Here is a 24,193-nt window from a genome sequence, read left to right on the forward strand (position 1 = left end):
GCTCACAGCAATCTGAAACTCTTGGGCTCAAGTGATTTCTCTTGCCTCAGCCTCTGGAGTAGTCGAGACCACAAGCTACCACCACAGCGCCTGGCTATTTTTTAGAGACTGAGTCTTGTTCTAGCTCAGGCTGGTCTCGAACTCTTGCGCTCAGGTGATCTGTCACTTTGGCTTCCCAGAGTGTTATAGGCGTGAGCCATTGCACCTGGCTACAATTTCTTGATCATTCGCCATCTGTGGCTTAATACTTACTTTGCTAATACTTATATAATAAAAACTATATAATTCAGTTTGCTACATTAGCTTTATGTAATAAAAACATCAAAATATTAGATTTGAGAATATTTGCATAATACTATAGTAATTTAATTTCCCCAAGTTAAATAAAATATTATTGAATATTCAATACCTAAAACCCAAACCTTCAGTTTTGCCTTAGAAAAAAACCTGAATTATGAGTTTGCAGAAGCAATTTTTTTCTTTTATCTATAGCTCAAGGTATTTAGCCATTTTGATGAAGTTTTGAGCTGTCACTATGTCACTAGACTATTAGAATGCTTGTCCCAGGAACTATATATATTTATCTATTAGTGATGATGGTCTAAAAAATGATTTAAAACATACAAGAAAAAATATCTTTTCATAATAATATCTCCCCTTTTGATGGTGGCAGGTGAGTACAGGGTCCCTCTAGAATTATACATAAGTTGGTAAATTTATTTCACCCACTATGTGCCAGGCCTATTAGGGAATTGGGGATAAAGGGATAAACTAGGTGGGTCTCTACTCCCAAAGAGCTGTAAGTCTAAATTTGAGAAATGTGCATTAAATAAATAGTTGCACAATTAACTGGTTACAATTATAATAAATGTCATGAATGAGAAATATAGGATACTCTGAGCTTGTGTTTGGGAGGACCTATGAGGAAATTTCATTTAAATTCTTAAAAGACTAAAGCGGATCAGAGGAACATTCAGTGTAGAAGGAACAGTGTCTTTGAAGACTCAGAGGCAGGAAGGAACATGATGCTTTTAAAGAATTGATAGAAAGCATGAAAGTAAAGGCTAGAATGGCACCTGTTGAGATTGGGAGAAGAATGCATGGGTCAGATTGGTAAGGATTTTGGATATTAAGGACAACAGGAGGTGTTTGAGGGTTTTACACAAAGGAGAATGGCCTATCACAGGAATCCTGATGAGTAATTATTGAAAGCTTAGATTGTAACTATGGGGTGGACAGAACTAGACTGATTTGATAAGAGTGTTCAGAGGTAGAATCGATAGGACTTAGAAGGTAGATCCACTATAGGGATAAGGGAGAAAATGTATTAGAGATGACTTCAGGTTTCTGCCACTAAAAAATGAGTGACTGATAATGCAATTTACTTAAATATGAGTTAAATTTGAAATGTTGAGTTTGAGATATTGTGAGCTATCCAAGTATCAGATAAACAGATGGATTTATATGGTTCTTGTTCTCAAGATAGAGATCTTGGCTAGAGATAGAAAATTGCCAAGTGTGAGTATAGATAATTGTATCTTTGTGAGTGAAGGAAAACGTCCCCTAAGGATAGAGTTCAAAAGAGAAGACAGCCTAGGACTGAACTTTGAGGAACTTTAAATTCTTAATAATGATGAGCCTGCAAAGGGAGAGAGAAGAAATGGTTAGAGAGAGGAGGAAAATCAGGTGCCTAAAGTCCTAGAAACCAATGGAAGGAAGAGAGTAGTTCCAAAAGGACCAAATTGTCAACTTGGTATGTTGTTTAAAAAGCATCCATTGGATTCTGAAGAATTTAGAGAATAAAGGGAATCATGCCCACATCTTACTCTTAAATCTTTCAGGAAAAAAAAATGTATATATAGAGAGAATGATAAAACAAATGTGGTAAAATAGTAACATTTGTGGAAACTTGGTGAAGGGTATACAGGATTTCTTTTCTTTCTTTCCTTTTATCTTTTCTTTTCTTTTCTTTTTTTTTTTTTTTGAGACAGAGTCTCAAGCTGTTGCCCTCGGTAGAGTGCTGTAGCGTCACAGCTCACAGCAACCTCCAACTCTTGGGCTTAAGTGATTCTCTTGCCTCAGCCTCCCAGGTAGCTGGGACTATAGGCGTCCACCACACGCCTGACTATTTTTTTATTGCAGTTGTCACTGTTGATTTTAGCTGGCCCAGGCTGGGTTCCAACCCGCCAGCCTCGGTGTATGTGGCCAGTGCCCTACCCACTGAGCTACAGGCACTGCCATATATACAGGAATTTCTAACAACTTTTTTAGACATCTGAAATTATTTAAACAGATGATACAAAGGTAATAAGTTCTAGAATTACAGTGACCATAAAATCCCATGCTTTCTGAGACAGTGTAGAGCAGCAGTTCTCAAGCTGTGGGTCGGGACCCCCTTGTAACAATGAAAATACATCCTGCATATCAGATATTTATATTACGATTCATAACAGTAGCAAAATTACAGTTATGAAGTGGCAACGAAAATAATTTTATAATTGGGGGTCACCACAACATGAGGAACTGTATTAAAGGGTCAAGGCATTAGGAAGGTTGAGAAACACTGGTGTAGAGGAATCTTTTGTGCTTAAACTTGAAGGCTGTAATCATTTTGTTCAGAACTTGGTAGATTTCCTAATAGACAGTTCTGGAACTTTGTTTTAGAGATTGCTTATCAAATCATACAATTCTATTTATATTTCAAGGAATAGGGTCACCATATTTATATTAGAAGTATGTTGAAGTAGTGGTATAATTTATGTAGATTTGAAGACTTTGCTTACTTTACTTTATTATTCACTTTGTGTTTTCTTTTCCTTGTTTTTATTCTCTAGACAATGCTACAATTTTCAATCTTCATTCCTTTTCTTAAATGGAAACTTAGGGAGATTTTAATATGATATTGAAGTCTTTAAAAACCTTCATGTTGGGCAGCGCCTGTGGCTCAGTGAGTAGGGCGCCAGCCCCATATGCCGAGGGTGGCGGGTTCAAACCCAGCCCCGGCCAAACTGCAACAGAAAAATAGCCGTGCGTTGTGGCGGGCGCCTGTAGTCCCAGCTGCTCGGGAGGCTGAGGCAAGAGAATCGCGTAAGCCCAAGAGTTAAGAGGTTGCTGTGAGCCGTGTGACGCCACGGCACTCTACCGAGGGCGGTACAGTGAGACTCTGTCTCTACAAAAAAAAAAAAAAAAAACCTTCATGTTTAGTAGCATTGGATAGATTTATGAAGCACTGAGAAGGCAGTATTGTGCAGTGGTTAATAAGAATATGGGCTTTTTTTTTTTTCTTGAGACACTCATTTTGTTACCCTTGGTAGAGTGCTATGGCATCATTGCTCACAGCAACCTCAAACTATTGGGCTCAAGTGATTCTCTTGCCTCAACCTCCCAAGTAGCTGGGACTGCAGGCGCCCACCACAACACCCAGCTATTTTTAGAGATGAGGTCTCACTCTTGCTCAGGCTGGTCTCCAACCTCTGAGTTCAGGCAATCCACCCACCTCAGCCTCCCAGAGTGCTGGGATTACAGGCGTGAGCCACAGCACCAGGCATAGAATACGGGCTTTGAAATCAGATCTGTCTTTGAATCTTAGCCCTGCTAGTTCCTAGTCAGGTGATTTTGAGCAAGTTATTTGATAACTCTCAAAAGAGAGCCTTAGATACTGTATCTGTGAATTTGGGTGATTTTTTTTTTAAACCTACCTCATAGATTTATTGTAAGGATTAAATAAAATCATGTATATAAAGCTTTTAACAGTGTTCCTGGCACATAGTGATTGCTCAGTATAGGCGTACCTTGTTTTATTGTACTTCATTGTGCTTTGTGGATACTGTATTTTTTTTTTTACAAACTAAAGGTTTATGTAGCAATTCTGTTGAGCAAATCTATTGACACCATTTTTTCCGATAGCATGTTCTTACTTCATGTGTCTGTCATATTTTGGTAATTCTCCAGTATTTCAAACTTTTTCATTATTTACCTGTTATGGTGATCTGTGATCAGTTATCTTTGATGTTACTACTGCATCTGTTTTGGGGGGCCACAAACTGCCCATGTAAGGCCACAAACTTAATAAATGTGTTCTGACTGCTCCCCCAACTGGCCTTTCCTTGTATTTCTCCCTCTCCCTCAGGCCTCTGTATTCCCTGAGACACAGTGATATTGAGAAATTGAAATTAGGCCAATTAATAACCGCATATGGCCTCATTAAGTGTTCCAGTGAAAGAAAGAGTCATACTTCTCTCACTTTAAGTCAAAAGCTAGAAATGATTAATCTTAGTAAGAAAAGCATGTTGAAAGCTGAGACCGTCTGAAAGCTAGGCCTTTTGCTATTGCATCAGTTCACCAAGTTGTGAATACAAAGGAAAAGTTCTTGAAGGAAATTAAAAATTAAAATCACTACTTCAGTGACCACATGAATATTAAGAAAGTGAAATCTCCTTATTACTGATAGGGGGAAAGTTTTAGTAGTCTGGATAGAAGATGCCAACCAGCTTATTGACAATGTATCTGGTCACCCAAAAGCTCAAATGGAGATGTCCAAGGAGATTAATGTTTTTATGCCTGCTAACACAAAATCCATTATATAGTCAATAGTTTCAAGGAGTAGTTTCAACTTTCCAGCCTTATTATTTAAGAAGGCTATAGCTGTCAAAGATAGTGGTGCATCTGATGAGTCTGGGCAAAGTATATTTAAAATCTTTCTGGAGGGGATTTGTCATTCTAGATGCTATTAAGAACATTTGTGACACGAGGGAGGTCACAATACCAACATTAACAAGAGTTTAGAAGAATCTGATTCCTCCAACTCTCACAGGATGACTTTAAGAGGTTCAAGACTTCGGTGGAGGAAATAACTGCAGATTTAGTGGAAATAGCAAGAGAACTAAAATTAGAAGTAGAGTCTGAAGATGTCACTGAATTACTATAATCTCATGCTAAAACTTGAACAGATGAGGGGTTTCTTCTTATGCATGAACAAAATGGTTTCTTGAGATGGAATCTGGTCCTGATGAAGATGCTATGAACATTGTTGAAATTACAGCAAAGCATTTCATATATTACATAAACTTAGTTAATAAAGCAGTGGCAGAATTTGAGAGACTTGACTTCAGTTTTGAAAGTTCTACTATGGATAAAATGCTATCAAACAGCATCTTGTATTACAGAAAAATCTTTAATGAAAGTGTCAATCAGTGTGGCAAACTTCCTTGTTGGTTTATTTTTAAGAAATTGCCGTAGCCACCCCAACCTTTAGCAAACACCTTGATTAGTTATCAACATTAGGCAAGACCCTCCACCAGCAAGAAGATTACTTCTTGCTGATGACTCAGATGGTTGTTAGCATTTTTTTTTAGCAATAAAGTATTTTTAAATTATGTTATGGACTTTTTTGGACAATGCTATTGTTCACTTAATAAACTATAGTGTAACCTGGGAAGCCAAAAATTTTGTGTAACTTGTTTTATTGTGATATTCACTTTATTGTAGCAATCTGGAACCAAACCTGTAATATCTCTGAGGGTGTTTGTAAATACTGTGTTCCATCTCATTATTATTCTTTGAAAATTCTACCTACTTTTATTACTATTCATCTTTTTCTGTGCTTTTTTTTTTGGAAAGAAGTGGAATTTAAATTGTCCTTGTGATTTAACTTGGAAAATTTTAATAACATACTGTGTTCTTTCCACCACATAGAACTGACTCCTTTTTCTTTCTTTGATGCAGCAGATTTTTTAATAGAGAAAGTTTAATATAAAGAATGATTGATTAGCTATAGGAAATTTACTAAGAGGAATTAAAAGAACCCTGAAAAATACCCAATGGCTGACCAGGATTACCCAAGGAAGAAATAAACTTGGTAGCAGGACGTTGTGGCAGGCGCCTATAGTCTCAGCTACTTGGGAGGCTGAGGCGAGAGAATCGTCTAAGTTCAGAAGTTGGAGGTTGCTGTGAGCTGTGTGACACCATGGCACTCTATCGAGGGTGATAAAGTGAGACTCTGTCTCTACAAAAAAATAAAAATAAAATAAAAAAGAAAGAAACTTAGAAAGGGGGGTTGTTACACCAGATTTATTAACTACTCATGTACAAAGTACTGTGTTAGGCATTGTATATGCTCACCTTTGATTTAGGATACTCTGTAAACTTTCATTATAGGAAATTTCAAACATAATCAAAAGTAGAAAAAACAGCATAAAGAACCCCCATGGACTGTCACTCAATTCAGCATTCATCAGCTCATGGCTAGTCTTGTTTCATCTTGTATCCCCTACATACATCCTGCATCTGGATTATTTTGAAATAAATCCCAGACAACAGGTTTTGTTTTAGCTGAGTTAACTAAGAATAATTAATACATATTTCACCAGCCACAGACTGGTTAAAAAAAAATTTTAAGAATAAAATATGGCGGCATCCGTAGCTCAGTGAGTAGGGCACCAGCCACATACACCGAGGCTGGCAGGTTCGAACCCGGCCCAGGCCAGCTAAAGCAACAAAGACAGCTGCAACAAAAAAATAGCCGGGTGGGTGGCGCCTGTGGCTCACTGGGTAGGGCACTGGCCCATATACCGAGGGTGGTAAGTTCAAACCTGGCCCCAGCCAAACTGCAACAAAAAAATAGCCAGGTGTTGTGGTGGATACCTGTAGTCCCAGCTATTTGGGAGGCTGAGGCAAGAGAATCGCCTAAGCTCAGGATTTGGAGGTTGCTGTGAGCTGTGACACTATGGCACTCTACTGAGGGCAACCTGGTAAGTCTCTGTCTCAAAAGAAAAAAAGTAGTCGGGCATTGTGGTGGGCGCCTGTAGTCCCAGCTACTTGGGAGGCTGAGGCAAGAGAATTGCTTGAGCCCAGGAGTTTGAGGTTGCTGTGAGCTGTAGCGCCATGGCACTCTACCAAGGGTGATATAATGAGACTCTGTCTCAAAAAAATAAAGAATAAAATATAATAATATTACAAGATTATTATAACAATATATTATAATGTAAATGCCCATCAACCCAGGAATGGCTTAACAAGCTGTGGTACATGTATACCATGGAATACTAGTCAGCCATTAAAAAGAGATGGAGACTTTACATGTTTTGTATTAACCTGGATGGAGGTGGAACACATTCTTAGTCAGCCATTAAAAAGAGATGGAGACTTTACATCTTTTGTATTAACCTGGATGGAGGTGGAACACATTCTTAGTAAAGTATCACAAGAATGGAGAAGCAAGAATCCAATGTACTCAATTCTAATATGAAGGCAGTAGATAATCTAATACAGGGGGGATTAGGGGAATGAGCAAGTGGGAAGGAGGGAAGTAGATGGGGGTCATGGTGTATGGCACAGCACTTGGGGGTGGGACACAATTATAAGAGGGACTTTAACAAATGCAATCAGTATAACCTAATTCCTTGTACCCTCAATGAATCTCAAACAATAAAAAAAATAATAAAAGAATAAAGACTAATATATTTGGGCTGTGTGCCATGACTCACGCCTCCTTCTCGGAGGCCAAGGCGAGTGGATTGCTTGAGCTCAGGAGTTCCAGACCAGCCTGAACAAGAGTGAGACCCTGTCTCTAAAAATAGCCGGCATTGTGGCAGACGCCTGTACTCCCAGCTACTTGGGAGGCTGAGGCAAGAGGATGACTTGAGCCCAAGAGTCTACTCCATATTTATATATGTATGTGTATATGTGAAATACATATGCATAAATTCTTAATTTGTTATCTTTCCTGAAGAAAAACAGAAAGCTGAGTTCACAAGTGACTTGGAGGGTGCAGAGCAAATGCTCATCACATTTGAACTAGAAAAGGCAGGTGGAGTGACCTCCAGTTTTCCTTTTGCAGCAACCACAACCATAAAGATTCAAAGCAGAGGTGGTGATGCCTGCCTCAATGCTAAAACCTGTTCTTTTACCTTTTCTTCTTTATTTTAAATTCCAGCAAACATTTACTGAGTACCTGCTGCTTGTGGGTACCTTGGGGAATTTAGAAGGGAGTCCCCTTGTGGACAGAGAACTTAACGTCTATTCAAGATAGTTTAATATATTTTAATAACAAACTTATAGGAACAGAACAGAACACAGACAACATTAAAAACATGTACTGGCATATAGGACAGCTCAGAAAAACTACAGTGAATGGATGGAGTCTACCATGTGATAAAAAAATGCTACAAACACCATTTAGTTGCCATCAATATGAAATTTACTTGATTTTTAAAAATCCAAATGCTGGGGCAGCGCATGTGGCTCAAAGGAGTAGGGCGCCAGCCCCATATACCAGAGGTGGCAGGTTCAAACCCAGCCCTGACCAAAAAAAAAAAAGAACTGAAAAAAAATATATATCCAAATGCTGACATTATTCATAAAAGTTTATAGGCTTATAATTGTTACAAAGTTGAATTCCTGAAACTTGTTCACTGAAACATTTTGACTTAAATTAATGGTTCATGTCACTGCATTTATATTAAAAATTCACATACACATGAAAATGGAAAAATCGCCAATACCTGATATCTGTCCCGTTTTTCCACTCACAGTTATATACTTAGGTATCTTTTGACCCCATAGGGAAAAAAGTAACGTTTAAAACTACCAACAACAGGCAGAAGAGAATTTAAAAAAAAAAAAATGAAGTTCCATTATAGTGGATTTTTTTTTTTTTTTGAGGCAGAGCCTCAAGCTGTCACCCTGGCTAAAGTGCTGTGCCATCACAGCTCACAGCAACCTCCAACTCCTGGGCTCAAGCGAGTCTCCTGCCTCACCTCCCAAGTAGCTGGGACTATAGGCGCCTGCCACAACGCCTGGCTATTTTTTGGTTGCAGCCATCATTGTTGTTTGGTGGGCCCGGTCTGGGTTCGAACCCGCCAGCTCAGGTGTATGTGGCTGGCACCTTAGCCGCTTGAGCCACAGGCGCCGAGCCGCCTTCTATTTTGTTAAGACAGTCACCATGTCACCCTTGGTAGAGTGTCGTGGTGTCACATTTCACAGCACCCTCAAACTCTTGGGCTTAAGCGATTCTCTTGCCTCCACCTCCCAAGTAGCTGGGACCAGGGGCGCTGGATTTTTGTTGTCGTAGTTTTCATTGTTTGGCAGGCCCTGACTGGGTTCGAACCCGGCAGCCTCGGTGTCTGTGGCCGGCGCCCTAAACGCTGAGCTATAGTGGATTCTTAAATATGGTCTCCCCATACGTGACGCGCTAGCTGGATGTCTTTTTGCATAATTGCCAACATGTTTCCCATGGGTAACACACAGAGGTTGCTATCTTCAAAAAGGCTAAGCAGATGGGCCTCACTTGCCTCCTGCAAAGCACCAATAGCTATTCTCTGGAAGCGCAAATCTGTTTTGAAGTTCTAAGCAATTTCTCCTACCAGACACTGGAAAGGAAGTTTGTGAATCAAGTTGAGTGAACTGATGACGTCTGATTTCACAGGGGGTGGGTGGGGACAAGGTTACCAATACCAAGCCTTTAGCGATGAGGTTTCTTCACTGGCCCAGTAGAGGCTTTTGCAACCTGTTGCATTCTGGGTGCTTTGCCACCGGTGTATTTGCAGATAGTCTGCTTTGTACCGGCTGTGATATAAAGACCTCCTTACCCCCTTTTTCCTTTGGCTGGGGCTCAGCAAACTAGAGGCGGCACTGGCTTAGACAGCAAGAACCGTACTATAGCGGCTGTGAATATAATTCTGCAAATAATTTCTTAAAATAGCCTTATAAGGAAGATATTAGCATTCATCCCATTTAATACTAAATAAAGAGGCTTGTCCATGTGAGTGGTAAAGTACTTGCCAAGTTAAGACCTAATAAGTAGCAGTTCCAGACTTTCTGTCCAGTGTTCCTTTGTACTTCACACTGTTAACTGATGTGAGAACTTAGGAGGAGGAAGAAAAATAGAGCATAAACCAGGAAAACGTTAGATGAGTAACACATTGATGAGAACTTAGAAGGAGGAAGAAAAATAGAGCATAAACCAGGAAAACGTTAGATGAGTAAAACATTGATTAAGAAGAGAAGAGAATCAGTAAAAGCACAAACAAAGCTTTACAATGCCTGGGGAAGGAGAGGAGAGTTGGTGTCCTGCTAAGTATGCCCCATAGCGGCCATACCAAAGGAGAAAAGAAGGGTAACAGAAAGGAACCTGGCCGTTCTAAAGCGACGTAGATAACCTAGGGGAGGTCATAAGAAGTTGGGAAAATTTGACGAGGTTGCGGCAACCTTATTTTGTTACCTACCTTATCGGTATGGATTTTTAGAAATTGCAGCTGTGAATATGAGGGTAAGCGTTTTTATCGTATTTTGGATAAGTAGGGGAACATTATACAGAAATCAACAGTACAAAAGCGTATTCACAGGCCAGGCGCAGGGGCTCACGCCTGTAATCCCAGTACTGTGGGAGGCCGAGGCGGGCAGATCACCTGAGCTCAGGAGTTTGAGACAAGCCTGAGCCAGAGCGAGACTGCGTCTCTAAAACTAGCCAGGCGTCTTGGAAGGTAGTCCCAGCTGCTCTGGAGGCTGAGGTTCTAGAGAGTCGCTTGAGCTGAGAAGTCTGGGGTTGCTGTAAGCTATGATGCCAGGGCACTCTCCCAGGGGCGACAAAGTGAGACTCTTGTCTTGGGAGCATATTCCCTATAAGTAGGCTTTCCTCCCACCATTGTCCTTTAATCTTCTAAATTCTTTTCCTAAAAGCAAACCCTACTATCAGTTTCTCACGTATCCTTCCAGGCCAGTTCTGTGCATGTATAAACTGCCCCTTTCCTAATTTCCAGGAGCACATGGAAATGTATTTCCATGACGTTGCATGTTACCACTTTTAAAACATAGTAATAGTTACTGACATATATTATTCCATGTATATATTCCATAGAATAAATACAACCACGATTTATTAAAGGATTTGTCTCTTAATAAAAATTAGTTAGGTCTTTTTTTATAATTATGAATAATACTGTAGTAATCTTCCTTGTGTCTATATACTTATGTACTTATAATGTAAGAGTAATATATCACTTAATTTGCACTTCTATTCTAGAAGAGTTAAGTATTTTTAAAGTATGTTTATTAGCTATATTCTGTGAATTATCTTATATCCTTGATATATTTTTCTGTTTGGGCCTAAATTTTAAATCAGCTTATAAGAATATTGATTCTTTGTCAAAGGTACAGCAGATATTTTTCCAGTTTATTATTTGCCTTTTATTACTTTTCCTTTTCAGAAGTTTGTATATCTAATATTGTTAAATCTATGAGTCCTTTTGAAGTTCTTTAAAATCTTATGCTGTTAAATAACTGTTATGTACCCAGAATTAATTTATTTTAAAAATGTTATGCTGATTTTGATTTCATATTTAGTATAAATTTTGTCATGTGGAAAGCTAGTCGTGTTGGCTTGATAATGGAATCAGTTCTAAAGTAATTTCTTTATAGATGCTTAATCATGTAATGTTATTGATGGTGTTAATGATATGGCTTTCATTATAGATAATGGAATATGTTACATATCTGTATGTATATACGTAACAATGTTTTATATATGTAGACATACATATATCAAAATAATTGGAGCATTTAGTTATGTTTTTTTATTTTAAGAATTTTTAGGCCGGGCCCAGTGGTGCACACCTGTAATCCTAGTACTCTGGGAGGCCTGGGTGGGTGGATTGCTTGAGCTTATAGATTCGAGATCACCCTGAGCAAAAGCAAGACCCTATCTCTACTAAAAATAGAAAAACTGAGGCAAGAAGATTACTTGAGCCCAAGAGTTGTTGGTTGACGCCACAGCATTCTACCCAGGGCAACAGCTTGAGACTGTCTCAAAAAAAAAGAAAAAGAATGTTTGATTTTTGGCAAGTGGAAGTAATTCTAACTGCTTTAATGACATTCCATGTCTTAAAATTGTCAGTTTGAATATTTAAAGTGGGTAGTGTGTTCTGATAATGATATTTGCTATAGTGTTATGTTCAAAAGACATCTTTAATTGACTCCTCTGTCTTCAGAGGAAGAGTTGTTCACATGAATTTGTCTAATTGCCTATAAAACACTATCCAGTAACTTTTACCTTTGCCCCTTAACCTGCTCACATCCTGTTATGTGAAGTTATATTTATATAAATTGCTGTCTTCCAAACAATCTAATACTTACATTCTCTATATATACTCAAGTATGTATTCGAATTACCCATTTCTTAGCATAGTAAATGTGCTTTATTTCTAAAAAACAAAAATCTTCGGATGTATTAGAAAAGATATTAGCATCTGAGAATAGTTGATATGCTTTCTCATTGAGAAATTCATCTTTAGAATTACAATAAATAACATGGTAAAGGACAAAATAATGAAGAGCTATGCCTAAAACTTTCTATAGTTTGACCCTAAGACAAATGAACACTTGATTTCTATACCTTCTTTTTTTTTGCAGTTTTTTTTTTTTTTTTTTTTTTTTGGCCGGAGCTGGGTTTGAACCCACCACCTCCAGCATATGGGGCCGGCGCCCTACTCCTTTGAGCCACAGGTGCCACTCGGTTTTTATACCTTTTTTTTACTCTAAATGCATTGTTTTGTGTATAGTAGGCCCTCAGTAGATATTTGTAGTGAATAACTGAATGAAACACCTTCCACTAATGATATAAATTCTTTTCAAACTGCCAGGAAATGCAATTCTAAAATTTTGGCATAAGTTTTCTTTAATCCATTAAAGTATACACAACTAACTTAGAACGTAGCTCCTTTACCACTTATGTTAAAATTTTTCTTTTATACTTAATCTGTGTTCAGTTGTTTGACCAGTTACTTCAATAAATGACTTAATTGTTGAATCTGTTCATTCAGTTTTCATGATAGCTATGCTGTCCAATAGAACTTTTCTACAATGATGGAAACAGTCTAATAAAGTTGCAACTAGCCACATATGGCTAATAAACTCTTGAAATGTGGTAAATGTGACTGAGAAACTAATTTCTTAATTTTTAATTATGAACTGACTTAAAATTATTTTTTAAAGACAGAGTCTTGCTCTGTCACTCAGGCTAAAGTGCAGTGGCTTGGCGTGATCATACCTCATTATAACCTGGAACTCCTGGGCTCAAGCAATCCTTCCACCTCAGCCTCCTGAGTGGCTAGGACTACAGATGTGTACCACCATGCCCTGCTCACTTTTAAAATTTTTTCTACAGAGATGGGGTCGTGAAGTCCCAGCCTCAAGCAATCCTCCTACCTCAGCTTCCCAAAGTGCTAGGATTATAGGTGTGAGCTGCCACACCCAGCATGATTTAAATTTTTTAAACCCACATATTAGTATTGGCTACTGTATTGGCTAGCATAGATATACTTACATTTTATTTTCACTTAGTTTTCTAAGTTATAGCAAGTTTATTTTCTAGGTAAGTATTCTAATTTCACCAATAGTGTGACATAAAATTATTTTGAAACCTGTAGTTAAATAATGAAAGAGCTAATTCTAAATATTAATTTGTTAAACTTTTTTTGTATTTGTTTTTTTTTGCATTTATCTAAAACATTAGGTAGCTATTAATATATTGAACATATCCCAGGCCATTTCTCCTCATTTCTTGAGACAGTTTCATTCTAAGGATAAACATATGTCTTGAGGACCCATAAACTAATGCTCATTTTAAGATTGGTCTGTAAAAACCTTTTGTTCATTTTTATGCAGCTGATTTAGAGGAAAGTTTCAATGAGCATGAACTGGAGCCCTCGTCACCTAAAAATAAAAAGAAAAGTCGCAAAGGAAGGCCCAGAAAAACTAATTTTAAAGGACTGTCTGAAGATACCAGGTCCACATCCTCCCATGGAACAGATGAAATGGAAAGTAGTTCCTATGTAAGTACAGAAGAGTTGGATTCTTGCTTTTTGTTGCACTATGAATATTTTATTTAAACAGCATCTATAGGTAAAGTTCATCATTTGAAATGTTAAATAAGCTTGAAGTACTGATAGCATTTTCTGTGGATTTTTTAAAGTTCTCTGTTTTCTTTTACTTTTGCAGAGAGATAGGTCTCCACACAGAAGCAGCCCTAGTGACACCAGGCCTAAATGTGGATTTTGTCATGTTGGGGAGGAAGAAAATGAGGCAAGAGGAAAACTGCATATATTTAATGCCAAAAAGGCAGCTGCGCATTACAAGTGCATGGTGAGCATGGTTTTTTCTGTGTTCTTTTAAGCCCAAGTGTTTTTGAAAATCATTTAGCTTGTAACCAAATATAGCATTTCCCCTCAGCATTAATATTTTAGAGTTATGAATAATAGGTCTGATAAGCCCAAATCTCAATAAACTTTAGCTTTTGAAAAATAATAGCCTTTATGTTTTGATAGGATTTGAAGCAATTACATTGCAGTTTTATAAACATGTTGTGAAAGATATTTTAGGCCTCCACTGTAACCTAATATCTCTGTTATTGGTACTTAACTCACTGTATTACAGTTATTCATTTATGAGTCTGTCTTCATAGTAGACTCTCAAATTCCTTGAAGTTAAGATGAGGGTAAGTTTTTATCTTAGCATCCTTAGATCCAGGCATGACTTGCAGTATACATGGATGTTTTTAAATTATGTTGTCCTTTTTTGTTGTTGTGGAGACAGTGTCTCACTTTGTCACCCTTGGTAGAGTGCTATGGCGTCACAGCTCACAGCAACCTCAAACTCTTGGGCTCAAGCGATTCTCTTGCCTCAGCCTCCCAAGTAGCTGGGACTTCAGGCACCCGCCACAATGCCTGTTGTGTTGTTGTTGTTGTCATTGTTGTTTAGCAGGCCCAGGTCGGGTATGTGGCCAGTGCTTGTAACACTGAGCTACAGGCGCTGAGCCAGAATTACATTGTCTTGAATTACTCACCCATTTATGATTAGGTTTTTTAAATTTTATTATTTATGTTATATTCTAAACCAGAGTGCATATCAGATTTACCTGGGGAGGATATTCTATAATATGTATACCTAGAACCCCAGGGGGCAGATCCCAGACATGTCTGTTTTAGGGGGAAAATCCCCAGGTGGTTCTTGTCTGTATCTACGGATGAAATTTACCAATTTAAGCTATTTTTTTAAAGCTTTAAATAAGCTATATTTGTTATTCAGTATTACTCTTAGCTTTGTGGAAATGTAAAAACAGTTGAGACAATGAGGTGACATCAATGAGCTCTTCATTGTTCAAAGAGGGTTATTTAATCTTAGCTCCACACAAGCAATCTTAGTTTGATTTCAGTGTCTATATTTTGGGTTATATTTTAATCAGATGTGTGAAGGTATTAAAAACATTTGAGTTAGTACTTGATTATTAAGGTAAAATCATATTTCTCAGGAAATTAAAGTAATATAGGATATTTGTTATTATCTTTAATCTTTTTCTCACAAGGATTCTGAATGTTAATGTTCCTGCATTTTTTTCCCCTAGTTATTTTCTTCTGGCACAGTCCAGCTCACAACAACATCAAGAGCAGAATTTGGAGATTTTGATATTAAAACCGTACTTCAGGAGATTAAGCGAGGAAAAAGAATGGTCAGTAGTTTTTATATTTGTTATTCAGAATTACTCTCAAAATTTTGCTTTAAATTTAGAACACAATTTATTTATTAAATTTATTAAATTTATCGAGTCATCCAAAAATTTAACATAAAGTAGTTCATATGTTAAAGTATTTATTTCCCTTATTTATATTATAATAAAGGATGTTAATGTTACTGACACTTAATTTCTCTATGTAACTTCATTACTTAAGAGAACTATACTAAAAATATTTATATTTCAAGGTATTTGTGAGCCCTTTAATAAAATAAATGAGGATATGAATGTGACAAATTTTACTAAGTTTAAAATGTTGTCTTGTATAAAATTAAAGGAAATTTTTTTTTCAGGCCTTTCTGTTTAGTTAAAATGCACATAAATGGTTATGTACCTTAAAATGTTTATCGTAGGGTGGTGCCTGTGGCCCAACGGAGTAGGACACCAGCCCCATATGCCGGAGGTGGTGGGTTCAAACCCAGCCCTGGCCAAAAACTGCAAAAAAAAAAAAAAAAGTTTATCATAGATTTAAAGTTTCCTATGTAAAATGTGCCTTAGTCTCATGTTTTTAAACATACTGAATTACTAATAAGTAGTTTTAAGAAATATTGACATTTTCTGGATTATTCCTTTAAAGCTTATATTACAAAATGTCAGTACAATGCAACGTTTTTTCTTCAAGACAGCAGTTGTTGCTTGAAATTACTTTTAAGTTTTCAATGTTTTTGTTGTGAAAGTTTTTAAATATGTCAAAATTAGAAAGACTAGTAACACATGTCTGTCACCTTGATTCATCAGTAATCAAGAATTTGCAGCACTCCTTTCATCTATTTTTTTTTTATTCTTGTTGCTTGAAGTATTTTAAAGCAGAGTTCACCCTTCATATAATTTCGCCTCTACATAGTTCAGTATGTATCTCTTAAGAATTGAACAATTTATTGTTGAACATTACCTAACCACAATGACATTGTACCTTCTAAATTAACAATAATTCTTCAGTGTCATTTAATACCTAGTTCATATTGGTATTTCCCCAACTGTCTCAAAACTATCTCTGTAAGGTTGATTTAGGTGAATCAAGATTCAACAGAGGATGAATGTTACATTTAACATGTTACATTCAACATGTTACATTTGGTTCTTATATACCCCTTACATGATCTAGGACAGTCCTCCTCCCTCTCTTTGTTGTTTTTGTTTTGTATGCCATTTACTTGTTGATGAAAATGAATTATCCTGTAGAATGTCCCACGTTTTTGTCTGTTTGCTTTTTTTCATGATACCATTTGACTTGTCCCTCTATCTGCCATATTTCTTTTAAAGTAGTAGTTACGTGGATAGGTTTGGTTAGATTCAGTTTCAACTTTCTGAGGGGTAAGGATACTTCACAGGTAGAACAGGATGACATGTGTATCATCCATATTTCATCACATCAGACAAGTTGCAATGTCTGAGCCTTAGATTCAGGTGGTGAGTCTAATCCCTCCATTGTGAAGTTCCTCTTCAGTCTTTCTTGTAATGGTTTCAGATATTTATGATCTTTGTCTGAATCTATTAGAAATGATGCCTTCTACTCTAGCCTGGGCAACAGAGTGAGACAATGTCTCGGAAAAAAAAAAAAAAAGAAAGAAAAAAAGAAATGACCCTTCTTTGTAGAACTGCGTATTTGAAGGTGTGAACATTGTTGATGTTATCTATTCCATTTAGATCCAGTTTAGTTTATTGGTGCTTTGATTACTATTTCTTTGTTTTTTGAGATAGAGTCTCACCCTGTTGCCTGGGCTAGAGTGCTGTGGCATTGGCCTAGCTCACAGCAATCTCAAACTCCTGGTTTTAAGTGACCCTCCTGCCTTAGCCTCCTGAGTGACTGGGACTACAGGTGCCCACCACAATGGTCCAGCATTTTTTTCTTCTATTTTAGTAGAGACAAGGTCTCACTCTTGCTTAGGCTAGTCTCAAACTCCTAAGTTCAAATGATCCTGCCATCTTGGCCTCCCAGAGTGCTAAGATCATAGGTGTGAGCCACTGCACCTAGCCTTGATTACTCTTTGTAAAATGAAACTTTTTTGTAGCAGAACCCATAGTACCAGAAATTAGGGGGAAATTACTTCATCATATCATGCCAAGTGATAGTGTATCATACAGCTAAAGTCTAAATAGATAACTAGGATAACACTTCCAATCTCTCCATCACTTTGTTTACCTCTGCACCATTGAGAGATAAGGTAAACACTAAGCTAGCATTTCCCCCAGGTGTGCGCCAAAGGAAATTAATTAGTCCTTTAAGATGTTCCCCATCCCTCCAAAGATTAAAGGGTATCTAGAGTTCCATATACATGGAAACTGTTTACTATACCCCCTCTTCCTAGAGAACAGGGAGTAAGAAATTCTGCAATAAAGCAAACTGTTCAACCTATTGTTTCTCAAACTTATTTGACCGTGAAATCCTTTTTTCAACAGGCATCTTCAAATCTCCAACATTCTTTTTTTTTTTCTTTTAAGGGACAGAGTCTCACTTTGTTGCCCTCAGTAGAGTGCTGTGGCATCACAGCTCACAGCAACCTCCAGCTCTCGGGCTTAGGCAATTCTCTTGCCTCAGCTCCCGAGTAGCTGGGACTACAGGCACCCGCCACAACGCCCGGCTATTTTTTTGTTGTTGTTGCTGTTGCAGTTTGGCCAGGGCCAGGCTCAAACCTGCCACCCTTGGTATATGGGGCCGGCACCCTACTCACTGAGCCACAGGCGCCGCCCTGAATCTCCAACATTCTTTAGGCAAGGCTAATCTAGTAAAGATTTCATCTCCTTTATTCTTCCTCTGTCCTTTTGCCTATCTAGGGGGACTGCTTTCCTGATTTCTCATTCTTTCCCCAATTACAAGAGGAAAGGATTTGATCTCAGGGAGGGAAAGAAGTCAACCACTAAACTATTCCTTCTTTTTGTGTATTTGGATATTTAAGGTGCATCTTATGTATATTTAGATGTCAAAACTCTAATAGTTAATACAGTTATTCTAACAAGCTGGTAATTTACCAATGGTAAATAATGGAAACATAAGTGGATGGCTTAATATTAGTAAATTTTTCAAAATTTAGTTTAAATTGCAGCATTATTTTAATTGCATGCTATATAATAAGTTCAATGTACTCTTTTTCAATATAAAATGGCTGTTGTTTTCTTTGTAAACTAGAATGTTTGGCCAAAATATGACTAAAATAGAATAAGGTTGCATAAACTTTGAAATACTGCTTATGATTATTATTTTTTTTTCCTTAAACAGAAGTGTACCCTTTGCAGTCAGCCTGGTGCTACTATTGGATGTGAAATAAAAGCCTGTGTTAAGACTTACCATTACCACTGTGGGGTACAAGACAAAGCTAAGTACATTGAAAATATGTCACGAGGAATTTACAAGTAAGAAAATAACACTTGTCCATTTCCATAAACATGTCAATAAGTAACTGGCATTACATAGATGTTAGTTTACTAGATCTGTATTCTTAAGTGGTATTTAGTCAAGTATTGAATACTGAGCACATCATATAAAGAATGAGTGTGGCAACTGGCATTTTCTTCTGACTACATATCCCTGGATTAGCATTCATTCATCCAATATTAATTACGCTCACTATGTGCCAGTCATTGTGCTGGGAGCTTGGCCTAGGCTAATGATCAAAGCTGACACACAGAGTATCCTCATGAAGACTACAATCTGTTAGGAGAGACCTATTAATTAAATGGCCAAATAATTACAGACTATGTAAATGTTCTAAAGAAGTGACAAAATACTATGAGAACATATAAGAAGGAAGAGCTAAACTAATATGTAGTGGCATATAGTGGGGAGTGTTTAGGAATTTTATGAAGGGAATAGTGCTTGAGCTGAGATATGAAGGACAAAAGTGAACATTGTAGAGGATAGTCTAGGTAGAAAGGATGGCATATGGCAGATTCTCCAGTGGGACAGAGCAAGAGTGGAAATGGGGAAATGTGTTAGGAGGCCATTGGTGATGGGCCGTGTGAGAATTATTGGTAGCTTAAAACAAGATGTAGTTGTAAAAATAGAAGCTAAAAGATGGAAGGGTAAGGTCTGGAGAATTAGGGGTGCATGTCACCCTCTTTTTTATGAATCTTCCACTTACTTGTGCTACCTTGGGCTTGTGGTATCAGGGTGTATCTATAATGGTTCCATTCCTTTAATGAAATAGAGAATAAGTCTGTAGGGATCCCTGAACTTTGATTTGTCTTCTAGAATTGTAAAGCACATCCTTACTCTCACGTGCTTAGCGTGCAGTAAACCAGTGACTTCAGAGTAGTCTAGGATTCTTTGTTAAAACAGTTCACACAGTCACCTAGTCCCGTGGGTGCCTGCATAAGGTACTAATACTGTATTAGAAAATGTGCCAAACTTTGTTTAATAATAAAGGCACAGATAGTGACTGTCTGCTTCAGCTGGACTGTGAGCTCCATGAGGGCAGGGACCACATCTTTTCTGTTTTTTTATAGATAGTCTAAAGCCTAGATACACGGTAGTAGGTACTTAATAAATGTTGCTTTACGTTCATTTGATATCTCCCTCATTCCAGAATTTTAGAGTGGTAATTAATATGTACTAAATAAATTAATACACCATAAAAAATAAAGGCACAAATATTTCAAGCGAGTTCTATCAACCCTTTAAAGAACAGAAACTTCCAATGTTATTTAAGGAGGTTCGGCACATAGCAAGAGGTGGAAAACTTCTTGGTTCGTTCTGTGAGTATAAGTAAAGCTTACATAAAACTGTGATGCCAAACCTAAGAAAGATACTAAAGATATTGAAAGAAAAACCGTAGACCAGTCTCACTTCTGTAAATAAGTATATACACACACATACATACAAATCCTAAATAAAATATTAGTAAATCAAATCCAACTCTGTATTCTAAGAATTTAAAGATTTCAATACTAGGAAATAGATTAATGTGCTTTATTATAATTTATAAAGAAAAATCTAGCCTCTTTTCCCTTTTGTGGTGACAGTGGAGACCCATTCCTTATCTATGGCAAATGTATCTTACTCTGTAAACCTATCTTTCTTTGCTAAACCTATCTTTCTTTGCTTCAATAAACTTTGTTTTACACTTGCCTTAAAAAAATCCTATGACCTTCCTGACAGATGGTGAAAAGACATTTGGTAACATTCAACATCAATTTCTGAATTTTAAAGTAAGATAACCAAAGTACACTTGGTAAGCTAGGAATCTTAATAGGGGGTCTATGGGAAAACAACAGCAGATAGCTTATTGTTGTTATAATAAAGAGCAATGGTTCTTAACTGGGGTGAGCCAAAGAATCACCTGGGAGTCCATAGAACCCTCTTTTAAAATGTTCATGTATGAACCCAACCCATGGAGATTTAAATTTAGTATGTCTGGGTTGAGGCCCAAACTGTGTATTTTGATGACTCCCCAGGTGATTCATCATTCATCTCTAATTGAGAGCCAGTAGACTAATCATTCAGATTAGGAACAAGACAGGGGTGCTAACTGCTAGCATTACTTTTAATATTCTTCTGCAGGGTTAAGTTGATATAACATGAAAACGGAAAATGGCTGGGCACAGTGTTTCATGCCTGTGCTTTTAGAGGAAACTTTCTATTAAAAATATGTTCCAATGTAAACAAAAATAGAATAGTATAATAACTCCTCATATTAGCAGTCACCAATTTATTGCCACTGTTAAGCTGTGATTTTTTTTGTTTGTTTTTGAGATGGAGTCTCACTGTCACCCTAGATAGATGGCATGATAGCTCACAGCAATCTCTTAATTCCTAGGTTCAAGTGATCCTCTTGCCTTAGCCTCCCAAGTGGCTTGGGACTACAGGTGCCCATCACATTGCCTGGCTAGTTTTTAGAGACAGCATCTCGCTCTTTCTTGGGCTGGTCTCGAACACCTAAACTCAAGCAGTCCACCCACCTCAGCCTCCCAGAGTGCTAGGATTCTGCTCCTGGCCTTACCTGTGGTTTTATTTCCTGATGTATGTCAAAGCAGAATTCCAGATCTCTTGGCAGTTTATCCCTGCGTACTTCGGTTTATGCATCTTGTAAAAGTATGGGTGTTTCTTACATAGTCACTATCCCATCTTCACCGTTGCTAAATTAACAATTATTTCTTAGGCGGCGCCCGTACCATGGTGGATAGGGCTTTGGCCACATACACCAAGGCTGGTGGGTTTGAACCCAGTCTGGGCCAGCTAAACAACAATGACAATTGCAACAAAAAATAGCTGGGCACTGTGGTGGGCACTTGTAGTCCCCGCTACTTGGGAGGCTGAGGCAAGAGAATCGCTTAAGCCCGAGAATTATTTCTTAGTATCTTCTTATACCAAATCCATTTTCACATTTCCCCAATTATTTTGAAAATGTCATTTTATTTATTTTTTTATTTATTTATTGAGACAAAGTCTCAAGCTGTCACCCTGGGTAGAGTGTCGTGGCATCACAACTCACAGCAACCTCCAAGTCTTGGGCTTAAGCAATTCTCTTGCCTCGGCCTCCCAAGTAGCTGGAACTATAGGCGCCTGCCGCAATGCCTGCCTATTTTTTGGTTGCGGTTGTCATTGTTGTTTGGCAGGCCCAGGCAGGATTTGAACTCACCAGCTCTAGAGTATGTGGCTGGTGCCCTAGCCTCTTGAGCTACAGGTACTGAGCTGAGACTGTCATTTTAGGTATAATTTCTTCAAATCTGGATACATACAAGGTTCATGCATTGCATTTCATATGTCTCAAGTCTATCTTAATATGGAGCAATTGCTACCACTCCTTCCTCTCTCCCCCTACTTGTTGAAGAGCCCCGTAAGTTGTCCTGTGAAAGCCCCTCATGATTTAAAAAAAAAAAAATAGTTCCCAGTGTATAGTTTGAAAAGTAGAAATTCTCCCTAGTAAAAAAGTTCTAAGACTAAAAAGAAAAATGACCAAAACTAACTAGATTGAAGTCAGTTATTACTGTTGTCTGTTGTAGTGCCCCCAACCCTTCCCCAACCTTATTCTATTCAAATATTAGACGGAGTTTAGGTCATCTATTTGTGACATGGAAAATTCCTATATGATCGTGTTTATCTGTTGTTGACCACAAGAGGGCGTCCAAGGAATATTTTCTAAGTAGTGTTTCATTATCATCTTGTGTATAATTTACCTAAAACTGAGCTCAGATCAGCCCACTCTTCTTTAATTGTCTAAAATCACCTACCTTACTATTTTTATTAAGAACTCAGGGAATTTCAAATTGACAGTGTATATACCTAAATGAAAGGTTGTTGGAACAGCATTATATCAGTGTATCACTCCAGGGATTACTATCTAGTTTTAAAGGGAATACTTCCTTAACATTAGTGAAATCTGGCCATCACCACCACCTTAACCAAATCATCAATCATAGCATCACTAATAAATAGCAGGAGAGTTAAAGTCAGTGACATGAGAAAAAAAAGTTGGAGGGACCAGTCTAGCTTAAGTAAGACATAGCCAACTACAGCACCAGAAAACAGTTGGATGACTCATGAAATGTATTCTAGTGAAAGCCAGGACACTAACAGTGACAAGGCATTTGAAGGGGGCTCAGCACCTGTAGCTCAGTGGCTAGGGCACCAGCCACATACACTGGAGCTGGTGGGTTTGAACCCAGCCCGGGCCTGCCAAACAACAATGACACCTACAACAACAATCAAAAAATAGCCGGGCGTTGTGGCGGGCGCCTGTAGTCTCAACTACTTGGGAGGCTAAGGCAAGAGAATCACTTAAGCCCAAGAGTTTGAGGTTGCTGTGAGCTGTGACACCACAGCCCTCTACCAAGGGCGACCTAGTGACACACTATCTCCAAAAGGAAAAAAAAAAGGCATCTGAAGAGTTTGAGTAAAATTATTTCATGAAATTTGAGCTGAGAGCAGCAGTATATTTATAGAATATATATTTCCTAAAATGTGATTTTAAATTATGTATATGAAACAAATGTATAGAATTTGATTATTTTGTCCATATACCTGAAAGTTGTTATTTTCAAGTTGGTCAAAAACTTTACTTTTAATCCCACTGAGCAAAATGAAGAACTGCCTTATAATAACTGTCATCCTAAACCAGACGTTTTATTTCAGATGAACTTTTACCTTTAGAATAGTATATTTTTGTACATTGTAGAGAAAAATAGACCTGTAACATTGTTTAAAGTGTGGATGAGTAAACCCATGTTTTAAATGAGCACCAACTGCATCCCCCTAACAGTGGCATAAATGTATTCTCATTAACCATGACAAAGCATTTTGAGATTTTTGTCTTTCGTCATTGTAGACTTTATTGTAAAAATCATAGTGGAAATGATGAAAGAGATGAAGAAGATGAGGAACGAGAGAGTAAAAGCCGGGGAAAAATAGAAATTGATCAGCAACAGCTAACTCAGCAGCAACTTAATGGAAACTAGGTATGAAAGTTAATTCTATGGGATATGTTGTCAGAATATAGTACAAGCTGATAAAATATTGAAGTAGTGGTATACAGTATGACTTTTTAGTCCTATTATGTTAAATTAAAAGCATGTTACTAGAATCCTGAGGATTTTGTAGGCTTGTATAGTAGTTTTTTGTTTTTTTTTTACTAGCTGATTTTGTAATCGTAAAAACAAGCTTTCCACTTTACAAATAAATGTAGTCATAACGTCAAA

The 24,193-nt window shown here is 37.6% G+C and overlaps 1 protein-coding gene across 3 annotated transcripts in view; it reads left to right on the forward strand.

Moving 5' to 3' along the window:
- The window catches only part of PHF6 (PHD finger protein 6), a 61,472-nt gene that overhangs the window by 24,190 nt on the left and 13,089 nt on the right, over positions 1-24,193 (forward strand). For all 3 annotated transcript variants that reach the window (XM_053579932.1, XM_053579930.1, XM_053579931.1), the window contains exons 7-11: positions 13,660-13,826; positions 13,993-14,136; positions 15,395-15,499; positions 18,780-18,913; positions 23,824-23,953. In XM_053579932.1, coding sequence (XP_053435907.1) covers positions 13,660-13,826; positions 13,993-14,136; positions 15,395-15,499; positions 18,780-18,913; positions 23,824-23,953 — 680 coding nt within the window. The remainder of the gene's footprint in view (positions 1-13,659; positions 13,827-13,992; positions 14,137-15,394; positions 15,500-18,779; positions 18,914-23,823; positions 23,954-24,193) is intronic.

The sequence above is a fragment of the Nycticebus coucang genome, chromosome X (genome assembly GCF_027406575.1).
Source record: "Nycticebus coucang isolate mNycCou1 chromosome X, mNycCou1.pri, whole genome shotgun sequence".
NCBI lineage: Eukaryota > Metazoa > Chordata > Mammalia > Primates > Lorisidae > Nycticebus > Nycticebus coucang.